The sequence below is a fragment of the Geospiza fortis genome, unplaced genomic scaffold (assembly GCF_000277835.1).
Source record: "Geospiza fortis unplaced genomic scaffold, GeoFor_1.0 scaffold102, whole genome shotgun sequence".
In the NCBI taxonomy this organism is placed as follows: Eukaryota; Metazoa; Chordata; class Aves; order Passeriformes; family Thraupidae; genus Geospiza; species Geospiza fortis.
In genome coordinates, this window is record NW_005054373.1 from 3,581,941 (window position 1) to 3,597,986 (window position 16,046).

A 16,046-nucleotide genomic window follows, 5' to 3' on the forward strand; every position below is an offset into this window, starting at 1 on the left:
AAGTGGTGGAAGCTCCGACCGGGCTAGGCCCTGCCCCGTCTGAAGGTGCTCAGCTCCCCGGCGCAGGTGCGCGGTCTTCCCGCAACTGCGCACGGTTCACCAGCTGCTGGCGTGTGTGCCCGCTCCCCTTCGCTTCCACGGACACGGTCCTGCCGCCCCTTGTGGCGATAACGTCTCGACGTTTCTCACCTGCCACAGAACATGCTTGTTAGAACCCACTGGAAACTGACTAAATTTAACTAACTAAATTTTCACAATTGTACGAGTTCTGCCTTTTCCTATGCTGTGAGTTTTGGTGAGTGTTCTTAATTCAGTTTTTCTGCCACCTCGTGCCTCTGTAAACTTCATCCGTGCCTCTCTGTTCCTTATGCAGCCCCACTCCCAGCCTCTCTGGCCCTGCCCTAACTCCCCTAAACCCATCCTGTGAAACAGTGATGGCACCTCTATGCAGCAGTCAAGACACAAGTGCACTCGCAGTTTACGTCAGCAGAACAACTGTCTCTCTTGTCCTGACAATGCACAGCATTTTGTTGCTTCTCCAGCTGCCCCAGCACAGAGCCTGTGTCTCCAGATACAGTCACTAACACCGTGGGATCTGTCTTGCAGTGCAGCTGTGAGGTTCCAGTTCAGCCCTTGGCAGACCATGTTCAGGTAATTTTCTTTAGATATGTTACCTTATATTTAGCCATACAGAACGAAATAGACCCCTTTTTTGTGTCTTTTTGCCGGAGGCCGCTTCAGACTATATGATGGGACCTTTTTACTGACAATGTCCTGCTGCCCTCCGTCTGTCCTCCCATCCTGGTAGACCCCTTAGCACAGCAGCCGTCATCTTCCAGCAGAGGAGGTGATGAATTATTCCTGTGGTTATTGGTGGTGGCTGGAGTGAAGGCAAGTGTCCAGGATCTCACCCATGTACAAGTGTCAGCATTTCTCAGGACTGGTAAGGGCAGAGCTGATTCAGGAAAGGGAGAAAAGTAAGGACAACAGGACATTTTGAAAATACAGAAAACTCCACATTCAGAGCAAATGCTTTTATTCAAGAGTTTGACCAAACACTGTTTGTAAAAGCTCTTTGTTTTTACAGCAAAAAAAAATTTGCAGAGAAATAGTTTCATTACATTTAGGAAAACACATTTTTGGGAAAGCAGTTACACTGTGAGGTCTCAGACAGTACCTGAATATGTGCCCTTAGAGGCACACATTTCAAATTTGTCTCTAAGATGCAGAAATACACTTCCTCCATCTGCAAGACTGGTGGTGGCAACAGACTGTTTCACCTTTCTGTCTCTACAGGAGCAACAGCAATAACCCTATAAACTTATACGGTGAAAAGCCTAAAAACTGCGCCTCAGCACTGTGGGAAAACTCTCTCTTCAACACTTCACCTGATTCCACAAAAGCCTGGAGATCTGAAAATGCATCTTAGGTTGAGGTAAGAGAGAAGGAAAACAAAAGAACCATTGTTTCAAAGCCCAGTTCAGATAGAGGGGACAGAAGTTGTGGGCAAAGTTAGAAAGTGGAGAATCCATCAGGAGCTTAGGACGAGGAATCTGGAGATAATGCAGGTGCTCAGCAGTGAGGCTGTTGCACACACCTTTTCATCAGCATATGTTGCATCATTCATGTTGACGTGACAGAAAGCAGGCCTCCTTGCTGGATGGGTTTAAAAAATTTAGCAACCCTTTGTGAACTTTTAGGGTCATGCACAGTGCCATTTTTCTTAGTAGAGCTTTTGACTGAAAGGGACATGAAGAACTAAGCTGAATAATCATGAGTCACAAGAAGAGATGAAATAAGTGTTTCTTATGCAGAGTGTTGCTGCTGCTCATCCAACAAACTGAGATAAAGCTTTCTTTGGATTTGTCTGTGATTTACTTGTTCAAAGACAGAGACAGGAAGTATTGCTCTGTTGGAGATGTGTTCAGTGTTTTACTGGAGTGTTTGCTGCTAAAAAGTGAAGTACGAGCTTCAAGATACTGTAGAAGTGAGTCAATCTTATTTAATTTCTGTTGCTATAATGAGAAATCTTAAAAATGCTTTGTGTCACTTCACTCCTGCTCAAAGTACTGTAGCTGAACTTGGTCAGCATCATCTTCTGGGTTCCTGTTCTCACTGCAACAAATACCAGTCAGCAGAACAGAGCAATAGGAAGTTGAGGATACCAGTATTAATCTTCTCCACTGTTTTGGCTTCTCTTTGTAATTATTTATTATTATTATTTTTGGCTTCTTTGTTTCTGGCTACTTCTGATATCATAGCTGTGCTAAGGGAGGGAATGATGTGGTTTGGCTTGCCATGGACCAAGAGCTCTGACCTGGTTCAGTGCCCTCCCTGGGAACTTGGAGGGTAAAGTGGTAGGAGCAAGTAATGAACTGACTCGTATGTCTCCAGTTTGAGGCAGCTGGGAGCTGCAGCACAATCACTGCTGAACACCACAACCAGATTTATTGACTGTCCCACATAAATAAATAATCACAGGGACAATGAGTGCAGCATGATGACGATAGAGCAGTACTGTAGAAAAGAACTGGAGGTTACTGTGAATGACAAACTGAACTCAAGTCCACAATGTCATCCTGTTGCGAAAAAACTAACATTTCTAGGGTGTATGAACAGGAATGTCACATGTAGGATGTGTGAAGAAATTCTTCTGCCCCCACTTCAGACTGGCCTGGCCTCAGTTTTGCACACTGTGTTTCCAGAGGGGGGCGGATCAACTGGAGGGGATTCAGAATAAAGCAAAAGAAATATCTAGAAATACAACCTATGAGAAAAAGATTGATTACAGACATCTCATTTCAAATAACAAGCATCTGTTAACAGCTTGCAAGCTTGTTAATAGAGAGGTATCTAGACAACTTGCAAACTTGTAAAAAACTCTTGTCAAGAGCAGGGAAATATTTTGTTCACTCTCTTTGCTGTGGCATGGCCAGAAAACAGAGAGCTTAGCTTGAAGCAAAAGGGATTTATTTTAGGCACCCTCAATGTTTCTCACACACACTCCAACTCCACCACTTTATAAGGAGATGAACAGTTATTGCAGGAGTGGATTAGTCAGAAGATGGTAGGTTTTCGTCACTGGGGCTGTAATTCAGTCATGAGAAGGCTGGCCTGTCTGTGTTCTTCTGAGAAGGAAGTGCTGATGCTGCCCACGCCACCCACTATAAGCTCACAGTGTCATCTCACCCCACAAAGCCACTGTGCCCCTTTCCGCACCACCCCCATTAGGTGGTCACTGTCCCAGTGGCTGCAAGGCCATTGGAGGGCAGCTGCTATGACATACCATGCAACAGCTCAAGTCTCTGAAGTCGTAAGTCAAACACAGGATATGAACTTACCTGGATAATATTTACCTGGATGTAAACAGACACAAATCTGGACGTTTTCTTTCACTGTGCCTGCACTCAGGAGCCAGTAACACTCATGCTTTGTGGAACATTATTCTCAGCATCTGTAACAGGAATTGCAAGCCTTTCATCGTGGCTGTTGGGCCTGTAGCTCACTGGTGCTTCCAACTCCCCACAAACCTGGAGTGCACTCTGTGTCTGTCAATGTGCTGGCTATGGACTCAGTGCCAGTCCTGTACCTGCTGGACTCTGTACCCTCCCAGCACCACAGTGGTCAGAGGCTGGGTGGTGCAGTCTGCTGAAAGGAGTAGACATAAATTGCTGGAAATTAAAGCAAAAAAAAAATTTTTGTGGGGGAGGTAACAAGTGAAGTGATTTGTTACCGATCCTGGTGGATTTTTATGCGGAGTACTAGTTGGGTGTCTGTCCCTGCACCTCCCAGTGCACCCTGAATTGGTAAAACTGCCTTTGTGTATGACCTACCTGCAGTTTGACAGAGACAGGTTTGTCAGCGCAGCAATGCTTGAGCCTGTGCTCTCCTCAAGCAGCTGTTTGTCAGTCCCACTTTGTGTCTACAGCTCAGTCTGGAAGCCAAATTGCTTGGTCTTACTGGCTCACCTCTGCTCACAGAAATGGGGCTCTGGGAGCCTTGGTACCAGAGAAAGGCAGTACCATAAAAAATGCTGAAGTTCTCACTAGTTTCTCCTTCCAGTGGGAAGAGATAAAAATCAATTGCTCAAGCTACACAAGAAAGAGGGAGCTGAAGAGGTATGCACAAGATACCTGTCATGTTGACCTGCTTGGACAGAGAAGCAAACTACAGAGGGTGGAGACAAGTGAATGGGGTGGGGTGTTAGTGGGGAGCCTAGGGGCCTGACAGTGCAGAGAGACGGCAGCCTTGCTGGCAGAAATGCATCCTGCAGGGTATGGCTGTCCTCTTTCACCACACCATAGAAGGATCGCTTGGCCATATTTCTAGAATACTAATTGCTGAGTTGTGTGTTCATGCTTTTGTCCTGTGAAACACTGCACAACAAGGGGTGTGAGGATAAGGGCTGCATACCCCATGTGAAAGCATCTGGAGGAAGACTGGAGTCATTCAGTGGGAGGAGAAGGGCCTTGTAATAGCAGGAGAAACCCACAGATGCCGTTGTACATTTCTGTCCTCACCCTGCTTCTCACCAGGTTGTCCACATTATGTAACTGAGCCTCCTATGTCTCCAGAGCCACATTTTTCCCCACCTTGGCAACAGACTTCCACTGTGGCCTTCCCTGAACCCCACTGCTGTGTGCAGTATGATGGGTAGGGCTCCAGTTGCGTCACTTTGGGGATTGTTGCTAGGCAGAACATACCGCATCGTCCTTGAGGCTTCCCAATGCCGTGTTTAACCCTGCCAGGGTTGCATGGCAAGAGATGGGGTCAGATGAGGGAAGTGAGAAAATAACCCATAGGTGCTTGGAGAGGGCCTGCATAAACTTCCAAAGGTTACTCATGTCAGGTTTCAGTCAAAAGAAGAGAGAAATTGTGCAGCCCTCAGCAGAAGACTGTCCAAACAGCTTCAATACAAGATGTTGCTCTGTGAAAGGGTTTTGAAAGATGCTATTCCTTGTCCAAAGGCTTTGGGGCTAGTTGCAATGAGAAGTCTGCCCTCCAGTCTGGGGCTAAGGATCCTGGCTAGACCTGCTGAGCACCCTCCACCGCCTTCCAACCTGTCTGCAGCCCTGAATCCTTGGCCCTCATTGTGGCCTCAGAAGTGCCCATTGCAATACTGTGGTCAACAGCAGGTCATGGCTCCCCAGCAGTGTCAGCCCAGCTACAGCACTGAGGGAAGGGGCTATTCATGTCACCTGGGGAGCTGCAGCCTTACTGATGGTTGTGTAGTGAGCATGGGTTGAATGCAAGGTCCTTTGTCCTCCATCTCGGGTACAGGTATAAACAGGTAAAATTCACAGTGACCACTGGCCTCTGCAGTGAAGGCATTAGCAGTCTGTTTGCTCGAAGGTTGGCAAGTCCCTCTTGTCCCTGAGCAACTCTTCAGTCTCTGGCCATTTGCTGCCATGGCAATAAGGGAAGACTTGGAGCAGCCCTTGAAAGGCAGGAAGGATGCAGATGTCTCTCATTTATCCTAGCCATGGAGGAATTGAGGCAGGAAGCCATAGGTTCACATCACTTAGCAAAAAACGGCCTTCTGGGAATGGTATCATCTGTGGTTTGCAATACCATCAAAGAGGGAAGAATTGCATAATTTCTGCTGGCTGCCAGAATTATGGGTTTACTTGGGTCTTGCAGCAGCCAAAAAAAAACCAAAAAACCAAACCAAGCCAACAAAAAAAAAAAAAAAAAAAAAAAAAAAAAAAAAAAAAAAAAAAAAAAAAAAAAAAAAAAAAAAAAAAAAAAAAAAAAAAAAAAAAAAAAAGCAAACCTCCAAACCAATGACAACTTGAGCTTACTTTAATCCTTCAGGTCCTGATGCCTCCAAAGCACTGGCTAGGGAAATGCTTTCCTCCCTTTAGTTTATTGAGGAAGATGCCTCCCAATTGTAATCAATTGTAATGAAGCCCCAAATTGGTGTTTGTCAGCTGGTGAACTGGGATTCCAGAAAGTCTTAGGTCAGGACAGACTGATGGCATCCTCAAGCTTTACAGTCCATCAATCCACTCTCAGTGAATTACAAGGTGCTAGTGCTGGAATACCTGGACTCTGCAGATTTGCCTCCAGCTGTGTTTGTAGACTGAGGAAAGTGGTGACAGAGGATGGCAGCCTAGGCATGCCAGGAAGCCAAGCTGTGTCCTTAGGCTGCCCCCAGAAAGAGTTAATGCAGAGCCATGTTCCAGGTGTTTGAAGTGACTACAATTGCAAAGGGGAGGAGAGGTCATTTTTGGGTGGGGAGAGCAGCCCTCTCTGTGGGCCAATGGCTAAATGATTCAGTCTCAACGCCCAGTTTTGGGGATTATTTCATGGGCAAAAATTCACAGGACTTTCCTCTCAAGGGGATTTGTCCTGGATGAAAACTAGGGACTGGACCCCCAGGCTTGTTGGTGTCTCCCTGTCTGTGCTGTAGAAGGTAAGGTGTTGTGTTCTGGTGCCTTGCTTCTTTCAGGTGGGTAATGGGGAGTTCTTCCCTGGCTGCCTGCACTGAAGGTATCTATTGTGTCTGTGTCTACAGCTCCCCTTTTTAGAAGAACTATGTTGCAGGGTGGTGTAAGGGCTCTGCTAGGATAGACTGTGTATTTGGGACACAGCCCAGCTGTTGAATTGAGATACATACTTCATTTCTAGACTCAGTTTTTTGTGCAGCCCTGCTGTATATTTCTTCAGCTGACTTTCTTCTGGTGGAAAGGAAATGCAGAAGGTTTCAGCAGAAAAGCTGAAGTCTTGCTTTGTGACCCTGTTAGATCAGCCTGGGTTGCTATAAATGGCCTAATAATGCATTGCTGGTAGAGTAACTGCAGCAGCATGAGGCATCTCTAGGTGCAAACTTCACTGAAACAGTGAGAAATTTGTTGAGATAGTAAATCCTGTCTGAACCAGGTAACACTACAATCCTCCTGGCTCAGTCTCTACATCAAGGAAGGGGAAGCTGTGCTGTATCTGTGAGTGTGGGGCTATGCAACTACCATCAGGAAAGGGCCACTGTTTACTGACTTGCTTTTCAGTGGAGCAGAGAAATAGGACAGAATAGGAAGCATAAGCAGTTTGTGGCAGGATTACAAGGTAGTGTGCCAGTATTAGCAAGAACAGACTTTGTGGCTCAGGAGGTCTGCCTCTTCTGTGCCCTATCCCTAAGCTGCAGGTGGAAATCCCTGAATCATCAGTTTGTAAGTTAGGCTTTTTCTGCCTGATCTAGCTTGTGTTCTGGGTATAACATGCTGGGATGTGTAAATCACTTTTGTGTCCGTTTTTGGGCCTTAGAGGCTGCTGTTCCTCTGCTGTGCCTTGCTTTTTACTCAGGTTGAACTATAGACTCTTTGGGGCAGTGCTGCCTCCTGGATTTCCCTCTTGGCCATACCAGTCTTGCTCCATTTCCTAAGCATTGCCTTTTACTCTAGGCTCTCTGGGCTGGGCTGTTCTCTGCTGACAGAAGTAAGTGTCTAACCTCTATCCCGCCACTGCCCAGTGCATCCTGATAACATTGAAGAAGAACTACCTTCTTGGCATCTGATATTTGATTTGTAGTGCTGCATTTCTGTCTGTAGACTGGAGGAACATACTGCATATGAACACACATAGTGGGCCAGCCCTTGTGTTTGCAGGTTGAGATGTACAAGTTGATAGCTGGGGGGAGAAAGTGGGTGACCTAGTCCTTCTGTCAGTGGACTATTGAATCTGCAGTCAAGCAGTGACTACAACATGCTGCTAATTCTTGGCTTCTGGCTTTAGCGGGGCTTTTTCCTCCTCAGTGCAGGAGGTCCATGCTAGGCAGGGGTGCAGCTAACACACAGAAGTGCCTTAATCTTTCCCACTGTATTGCTCTCTCACTTATGCATGGGGTTTCACTACATCCTGGCACCAAATAGGGCCCTGCTTGCTGCTGCTGCTTTGTCCATAGGCAGTAAGTAGTGTCTACAGCTTTTGGAAGTTTTACTTGTGGGCTACATCCCTAAATGCATCCCCAAACAAGATTCCTTGTTTGACTTGTGTTAACTAAGCCCAGGAAATTCACTTTGCACTGACAGCTCTCAGGATGGACTCGTACCTGATCCAAGTGAATGGCCACGGAGATCATGCCCCTGTGCTAGATGTTCATCTCAAGAGCACTGGGAACACCATATCACCAGGGAAGGTGAAGGGTCGGAAGCCAAGATGGGCTGTCAGGGCTTCTGAAATGTCAAAGAAGACTTTCAATCCCATCCGAGCCATTGTAGACAGCATGAAGGTGGAACCCAACCCAAAGAAAGCCATGATCTCCTTATCCTTAGGTGAGCATAGTCCTGTGGCTGAAGCCTCCAGGTATTTGGATCAACTGTGTGGCTGACAGATGACAGGGCTCTGAAGCACAAAGTTTGTGTGAACACCAAGGGATAGGTCAGACAACCACACAGCTCTGTGCCTGTCACAGATCAGCGAGAACTTTACTGTTTTTTCGATCTTTGAAAAGGAGACCCGACGGTCTTTGGAAACCTTCCCACAAATGATGAGGTCACACGGGCTGTGAAGGAGGTTTTGGACTCAGGACAGTACAATGGTTATGCTCCATCTGTTGGTAAGTTGACAAAGCTCATCCTGTGAGAGTTGGATGAAGTCGTATGCCAGGTCCTACACCACAGCAGGTATATGGAGCCCACAGACATCTTTCCGTTAGCACCCTGCAGTTGTCCTCACCAACATTACGTGAACACACAGGTATGTGTATCCCCCAGATACACCTGTGTGCTCTCTCTTGTGTGGGCTGTTTGAGGCCCGGAGATCCTGCAGAAGCTGTTTGCTGCCCCAGCCATTGGGGCAGACAGAATGTCAAGAACCTAGAAGACCTTGGGTACTGTGTGTCCCTGCCATGGTTTATAGCCAAGCTCCTTTCTGATCTGCCTTAACCAGGAGTTCTCTTGAGCTCCCTGACTTCACTGACACCATGAGCCTTGTTTGAAGTTAGTGCCAAAAGCATGCACAGAGCATAGATCTGGCATAGAGTGGCATCACTAAACAATTAAAGCCATGACTCGGCGTCCTTCTGGCTCAGAAAACTCTCTGGCTACCTTCCACTCTGCTCCTGTCACTTCTGTCCCTGGGACATACTGGGGTCAGAGTTTGCCTCCCTGCCCAAGGTTTGTCCCTGCTCTTGGCCATCCTGGCCCAGCCTTGGGGCTGCGTGGTGCTTGGCCTGAGGTAGGACAGTCTCTGCCACCAAATGGGCTTTCCCCAGCTGGGCAGCAGCTGTCAGCCTTGTACTGGTAAGAAGAAAGAAACAGTACTGGTAACAAGAAGGAAAGAATCTGTAAAAACCTCCTTTCCATGTCTGACTCGTCTTTCCTCAGGATACCAGTCCTGCCGAGAAGCTGTGGCTGCATACTACAACTGCCCGGAGGCACCACTGAAGGCCCAGGTACTGGTGCCCAGCCAAGGCACTCCCACTGCAGTGCAGACAGGGTGCTGCTGCCTGCAGACCATGGGGCATGGGGGCCCTACCCCAGTTCTCCCTGCCTGCCCAGTTATGGGACTAAAGGCTAGTCAAATCACCTTGTCCCAAGGTGGCCTCCTGCTGCTCTCATCCCTTCCTGGAGCCTTCACCTCCACCCTCCCCAGGAGGAGGTTTTTCTTTTCACCAGCTGAAGTTTCCCTGCTTTCAGTCAGGCCCTGGCACTGTCTTCTTTGGCTGAGAAGCTTTCCCTGGCGGAGCTGAGCCTGGATGTTATGTCACTCCTGTGTGTCCAGAGTACTTCAGAGTGGTTGTGCTTCCCACTGACTTCTCTGTGCTCTTTGCAGGATGTCATCTTAACAAGTGGCTGCAGCCAGGCCATAGAGCTTGCCTTGGCAGTGCTGGCCAACCCAGGCCAGAACATTCTGGTGCCACGGCCTGGCTTCTCCCTCTACAAGACTCTGGCGTTGTCTTTGGGGATAGAGGTCAAACTCTATAATCTCTTGGTAAGTAGTGGCAGGCCTGGAAGGGGCAGCCCTGACGTTTCTCCTCTCAGAAATACCCTGGCTCTGCCTGGGAAGTGGCAGAGTAACCCTGGGTGCCCTGGCACACCTGACCTTGTGTAGCAAATCCAGTTCCTCAGCTTTTACTTCCCTTTCTCTTCACTTCACTAGCCAGAGCAGGCCTGGGAAATTGATTTGGAGCACTTGGAGTCTTTGGTGGATGAGAAAACAGCTTGCCTCATTGTGAACAACCCATCAAACCCCTGTGGCTCTGTGTTCAGCAAGAGCCACCTCCAGGAGATCCTGGCAGGTGAGCCTGCCTGTGTGTTTCTGGGGCCTGGGGCATGGTTGCAGTGTAGTGTCTGCCCCCATTGCTCATGTCTCAGTCACTGCAGCACCATGGCCAAAGGCTTTGCTTCTGACTGACTCCACCTCAGGAATGAGGGCCTGCTCAGTGTAGAGGTGCTGTCTTATGTAGGCAAGAACATGCAGACCATGTGTCTTCCTCAAGAGCTCTGTGTGACTTGGACTGCTCATTTCTCCCCTCTGGCTCTGCACTGGGAGTGTTCACAGGAGCCCTGTGCTTCCTTGTCCTGACAGGGAGGGCTGTGCTGCCAATCCCCACCAACTGGAGCACAACTAGGCTCAGTCAGGGCAGGGATCGCCAGTGGTCAGGCTCTCCAAATGAACAGTCTGTAGGAGGAAGATAGGGACCGTGTGCCCTGAGACAGAGCTTCCCTCAGAGCTCTGCCAGGCTTTGCAGCAAAGGGCAAGTCTGTTCCCGTGGAGGGTGCAGGTGGCCAGGCTGAATGCCCTCTCTTCCACAGTGGCATCAAGACAGTGTGTGCCCATCCTGGCTGATGAGATCTACGGAGACATGGTGAGCATCCCCTGCAGTCCTTTCCACTCACAATGCTGCCTGTCCCTTTTGATGTACTAATCCTTGGCCTTGGCAGCCAGGTCTCTAAAGGCGAGGGACAGCTCCACTTCCCTGGGCCTGGGTTCGTGCCTGGAGCTCCCAGTCCTTTGGGGCACAGTCCTAAGGGAACCTCTCATGTCCAGCTCCCTTCCACTTTCCAAACAGCTTTCTTTTATGCCTGTGCACTTACCATGTTCATACTTGGAAGCTGGAAGTTTTCACCATCGGTTTCCCATTGCTTCCCTGCATCCCTTCTTGCTAAGCCTCATGCTCACAGTAGGAGGCAGGGACAGCCCTAACACAGTCTCTGGTCATAGGTATTCGCTGACTGCAAGTATGAACCCATTGCAACTCTCAGCGCCAATGTGCCAGTCTTGTCCTGCGGTGGCTTGGCAAAGCGATGGCTAGTCCCTGGCTGGCGGATGGGCTGGATCCTAATTCATGACAGGAGAGACATCTTTGGTAATGAGGTGAGAACCAGTGTGTTGCTGTCATGGCAACAGACTCGCAGAGTCTTCAGTATGTGGATCACCAGGTCTTTAACTGATACAGGCAGGTACTTTTGCTCTCATGTAGATGTCACCCAGTCGTGCTTACCTGCTTTTCTGCCCCTCTTTCATGTCCCTTCCTTACTCCATCTGCTCCCAGACATGGTTTTCTACCCACATCTACACTGTAACTCATTCTGTGTCTCTGCTGCTCATTAATATATGCCTTGTCCTTTTTCTGTGCTTCTAACTTCTCAGACAGCTCCAGTGTGCACTGAAAGTATTGCATGGCTTATCAGGCATGTGGAGTCCATGTGTGGTGTCTATGTGCTCTTACATGGTTTCTCTTAAAAGTAAGAACAAAGCACTTTGCAGTGCTGCCAGTACTTTATCTGGCTATTTTTCAGCAGTGTTACAAGGACAACCATCTACTGCAGTGACCTTTCCACCTAGAAGGCTCTCTGCAGAGGAAGAGGGAGAAGAGAGGACCAAATGAGTGAGCAGAAAAGCTAATATTGATTGTCCTTACCTGGCTTTGAAAGTGTGGATTGTGGGCACAAACCAAAGGGAAATGCAAAGTTGTATTTGGAACAGCTCTGGCTTTATTTGTATTATCTATATTCCAGCCTGGTTTGAGTCAGATTGGGAAGCTCCAAAAGTTGTCTCTGTTGGCATTTCAATCTGCAATGGAGGAACAGAGAATGACACTGTAAATAGTCTGCTAAACCTGGCGTATAGTCAAACAAATGTTCTTTAGTACTTTGTATGCTCACTGAAGAGAAGGGTGTGAACAGCTGTAGAAATACAGGAAGTGAGCCTTGGAGCTGTTCCTTTCCTTTAGGGAAGCATCATCTAAGCTGCAAAAACTATGTTTTCTCAGATCAGGGACGGCCTTGTAAGACTGAGTCAGAGGATCCTAGGACCCTGTACAATTGTCCAAGGAGCACTGGAGCGTATCTTGCACCGAACACCACCTGAGTTCTATCACAACACCCTAAGCATCCTCAAGGTAAACAGGCTGTTATAGATCAAGAAGGACTGTTCACAAATTGTTTGATGAACTAGAGAGAAAGGACTCCCTCCATTCTTCCTCTCCTCCTCCCCACTTGGAGGTGTAGTTTTGTCTGTGATTAGGATGACCCAACAGATCAAATTCCGGCAGGAGACATTGTAAATGGGCAGAAATAATGACTGTGATAACGTCCAGGCAGCCTATCTCTGCAGCTGTAGCTGCTGACTCGGGATGGAGTTTGGCATTGACTTTCTGAGCTCAGCTCAGTAACACCTGCTGCGCTCAAGGCCATGATCTCCCGTACTGTTTGCATTTGTTGTCCCTTTATTTGCAGTAGGCAAATCTGTTCATAGTCCCAGTCCAGAGTTTGGCTTCCAATCATTGACCTGTTTTCTGGAATTTCTCCTGTTTTGAAATTTCTCCTTCTTGCTTTTCAGTCTAATGCTGACCTTTGTTATGCTGCCTTATCAGCTATCCCTGGCCTTCAGCCTGTCAGGCCTGCTGGAGCCATGTACCTGATGGTAAGTGAGGATTGCCAACACTCCCACTAGGCCTGGTTGCCAGAGCTAGTCAGTGTTTCAGATTGGTACTTGCCACCAGGTCTCCGTTACTGTGCATTTTCAAATTGCCCTGTGCGGTAAATGCATCCCTTGGTCACCTTAGAAGGCCAGGATATGCTGTTAACTGCTTACAGAGCAGAGGCCAGTGCACTTAACCCACTTGCTTCTGCACAGAACTCCATGACTTTTCAAGACAAGGCTGTTTCACCTGGATATGAAGCCTTCTGGCAATTGGAAGCCCCTATTATAAAACAAGGCAGAATATCATACCTCCTGTAGAAGATGAAGCCTTCTTCATACTAGCATGCCTGTCTTCTGCCTCTGGTGTTGCCTTTTCTTCTGCCTTTTCCTATGCCTGTTTGCTTTAAAGTTTATAATGTGCTAAAATTTCCTTTTTCATGTCATCAAGCTCAATTGAGAAATTTATGACACTTTGACACATTTGAAATTTTTTTCCTTTTATTTTGTTCTGTTTCCTAATGTCTCCAGCTTTCATTCACTCTTAAAATGTGGACTCAGAACTGGACAATACTGCAGTATATGTCTCACTCATTTCTATAGAAAAATCCTTATCACTTGACCCTGTTTCAAATTTTACTCAGAGCTACACAGGTCGTTTTGCTTATGCTTGTTAGGTAGAGGCACAGCTCTAAGATTCTTTCGCATTTATTGTATTTCTGCAGTTGCTGGCCATCTATTTCTAATTAAATCACGTGTTTATTTTTATTTTCTACTAGCTCTTTCAGAACTTATGTATGCAAAGTATCTCTTAAATTACCTGTTTAAGAATATTTTCATGAGATTTTAAAAATCTTCTTTGGTTGTAAAGGTCAGTCTGGATGAGGCCCTGAACAAGCTGATCTAGTGGGTGGCAGCCATGCCCGTAGTGGAAGCATTGAACTAAATGAGCTTTAAGGTCCCTTCTAATCCAAACCATTCTGACGCTATAAACAAATGGCCAGAATAGCACTGTCTTTATGTGAGACGGACAGCCGCCTTTTTTCCAAATACAAAAAAGAAATATTTATTGAAGATTTTACCATTTTCATGTCATTTTACTAATTCCATCATCCTACAAGGATTTATTTTGTTCATAATGTTCTAGACCTTGCTATATTTCTTTTTATTTTAAACCAAAGCATTAGGGTTTTTTCTTTCATGACAGGATTATTAATGCATATTGAGTTCTCTACCAAGCTTTGTCTCTATCTTATTTATTCCTTTTCACTTCTAATTGGTTACCATGTCTTTTCTATCAGGTGCTTTTTTATTGAAGCAGCATTTAACTGAAATTCCATCTTTAGGTAGTTAATGAAGGCTTTTTCAGAAGCCCAGGTTTTGGGTTTTTTATATGTTTCTCTCTTGCATCCCAGGCAGCCCAAATCATAAGCAAAAATTGAGGGCAGACAGTTGCTCTTGACTGGGAAGTCACTGGGCCATATGTGTAAACAAGGACACTGTAGATAGTTGTGGTGCCCTTGATTGCCATGTTACATCCCTCTGCTGCAGGTTGAGATAGAGATGGAGCATTTTCCGGAGTTTGAAAATGATGTGGAGTTCACTGAGCGACTCATCTCGGAGCAGTCTGTGTTCTGCTTGCCAGCCACGGTGAGCCTAACACTGAGAGCCCCAAAGAGCTGCAAGGTCAAAGCAGGGTGGAAGAAACTGTAGGGGTTTGCATCCCTGAGCTCTGAGGACAGGCTGGGAGTTGTGTATGCAAGTGTCCATAGTAATGTAATAGTGTGTAGGAGCTGGCTGTCAGCTCCCCGTGCTATGTGTGGCAGTCTCTGGCTCACTAACAGCCCTCAGCCAGGCTGCCAGGATCTTCCCAACTCCAGAGTTGCCCAGTATTTCTCAGCCTGGCAGAGCTGTATCCCTGAAATTCATATACCCCACAACTTCCTTGCTGAAGGTGCTCCCTCAGAGGAGTGCTCCCACCTGTGTTCCTTTCCTCAGTCTGTTTCCAGTCCCTCACCCCTCCAGACATAGGGAAGGCTGAGAACATCTGTGCCTTGCATTCATTTCCAACACTGAATATGGACAGGGCCTTAAATATTCTCCAGCCCTCTCCTTTGCTAACTCCTTTCAGCCCATTCCCTGCACAGTCTAGTCTGCACAGTTCACACAAAGTCCTCTGGCCTGTCACCCTCACAGCATCATGTCTACACAGATGGAGATGGGAGATTTGCTTGGAACAGGAAAAACGGTCTAAGGCAGCAAGAACCAAGCCCTCCTCTTCTACACTGATTGTATTCATGTGCTGATGCAGCTCATGGTGCCAAGGCAGGGCTCTAAAACTGGCACTATCCCAGGTAATCTGCCAGCTTCATCTTTTCTCATTTCAGTGCTTTGAATACCCAAACTTCTTCCGTGTAGTGACCACCGTGCCTGAGGAGATGATCTTGGAGGCCTGCAGTCGCATTCAGGAGTTCTGTGAGATGCACTACCAGGGTGCTGAGGGGGCCCAGGATCTGGAGTGTGACAAGTAGCTACAGCTGGCCCCCTGCCTCTGTCAGGCCTGCCTGTAAGCAGCCACTGTCCTGCTGCTTCACTTTTTGTGCTCCACAGACTCCTCAGCATTATGGAAAGAGGAAGACACTTCTCTGTCCTCCTCCACTAGAGCTTGCACATCCTCTTGCTTCCAGTCCCCCATGTCTCTGTAGACTCAGCATCTGTGCCCTGTGTTGGTCTGTACTACCTGTGAACCAGCTGCAAGCAGGGGCAAAAGGTTGTTCCTGGGTTGGGCCCTGTGGCAAGGGCCCTCTTGGCCTGTGGCTCCTGTGTTGGCCACACTTCCCCTTGGGGACAGGAGAAGGCTGCTGTCCTGGAGGATAAGAGAAAAGTACCCACCTCTCACTTCCCTGTGTTACCTTAGGAGCCAGAGCTCTTTATACTGAGCCCTTTGCGTGATAAAGGGAGTAAGTTATTGTAACTTTTTTATTAATAAAAATTCTGACGTGGCAGTCCTGCACTGTCCTACTGTTGCGCTAGGTTAGGCTTGGTCATTGTGTGGGTCACCTTTGCTCACCTCATGGTATTGCAGTGCACCAGGCATGTGCCTGCGTGCCCAGGGCCATCCTGTGTGCCAGCGGGGATATGGTGAGAGTGATTCAGACCCCCAAAGAAACCCACCAACCCTG

General features: G+C 47.5%; 1 protein-coding gene across 1 annotated transcript; it reads left to right on the top strand.

Annotated features, from left to right (window-relative positions):
• Positions 1-6,086: 6,086 nt before the first annotated feature.
• TAT (tyrosine aminotransferase) lies at positions 6,087-15,418 on the top strand. Its single transcript, XM_005424789.3, has 12 exons — positions 6,087-6,415; positions 8,028-8,270; positions 8,450-8,554; positions 9,324-9,391; positions 9,772-9,930; positions 10,099-10,237; positions 10,755-10,807; positions 11,164-11,316; positions 12,215-12,343; positions 12,784-12,867; positions 14,416-14,514; positions 15,252-15,418. The coding sequence occupies exons 2-12, from the start codon at positions 8,036-8,038 to the stop codon at positions 15,393-15,395; spliced, it is 1,368 nt and encodes a 455-aa protein (XP_005424846.1). The 5' UTR covers positions 6,087-6,415; positions 8,028-8,035; the 3' UTR covers positions 15,396-15,418.
• The last annotated feature ends 628 nt before the right edge of the window (positions 15,419-16,046 follow it).

Bases quoted from the DNA above. Each gene is read 5' to 3' on its own strand.
- TAT (XM_005424789.3), top strand. From the start codon at position 8,036: ATGGACTCGTACCTGATCCAAGTGAATGGCCACGGAGATCATGCCCCT. The intron at 8,555-9,323 runs GTAAGTTGACAA...GTCTTTCCTCAG, and splicing joins TGGTTATGCTCCATCTGTTG to GATACCAGTCCTGCCGAGAA. The intron at 10,808-11,163 runs GTGAGCATCCCC...CTCTGGTCATAG, and splicing joins ATGAGATCTACGGAGACATG to GTATTCGCTGACTGCAAGTA.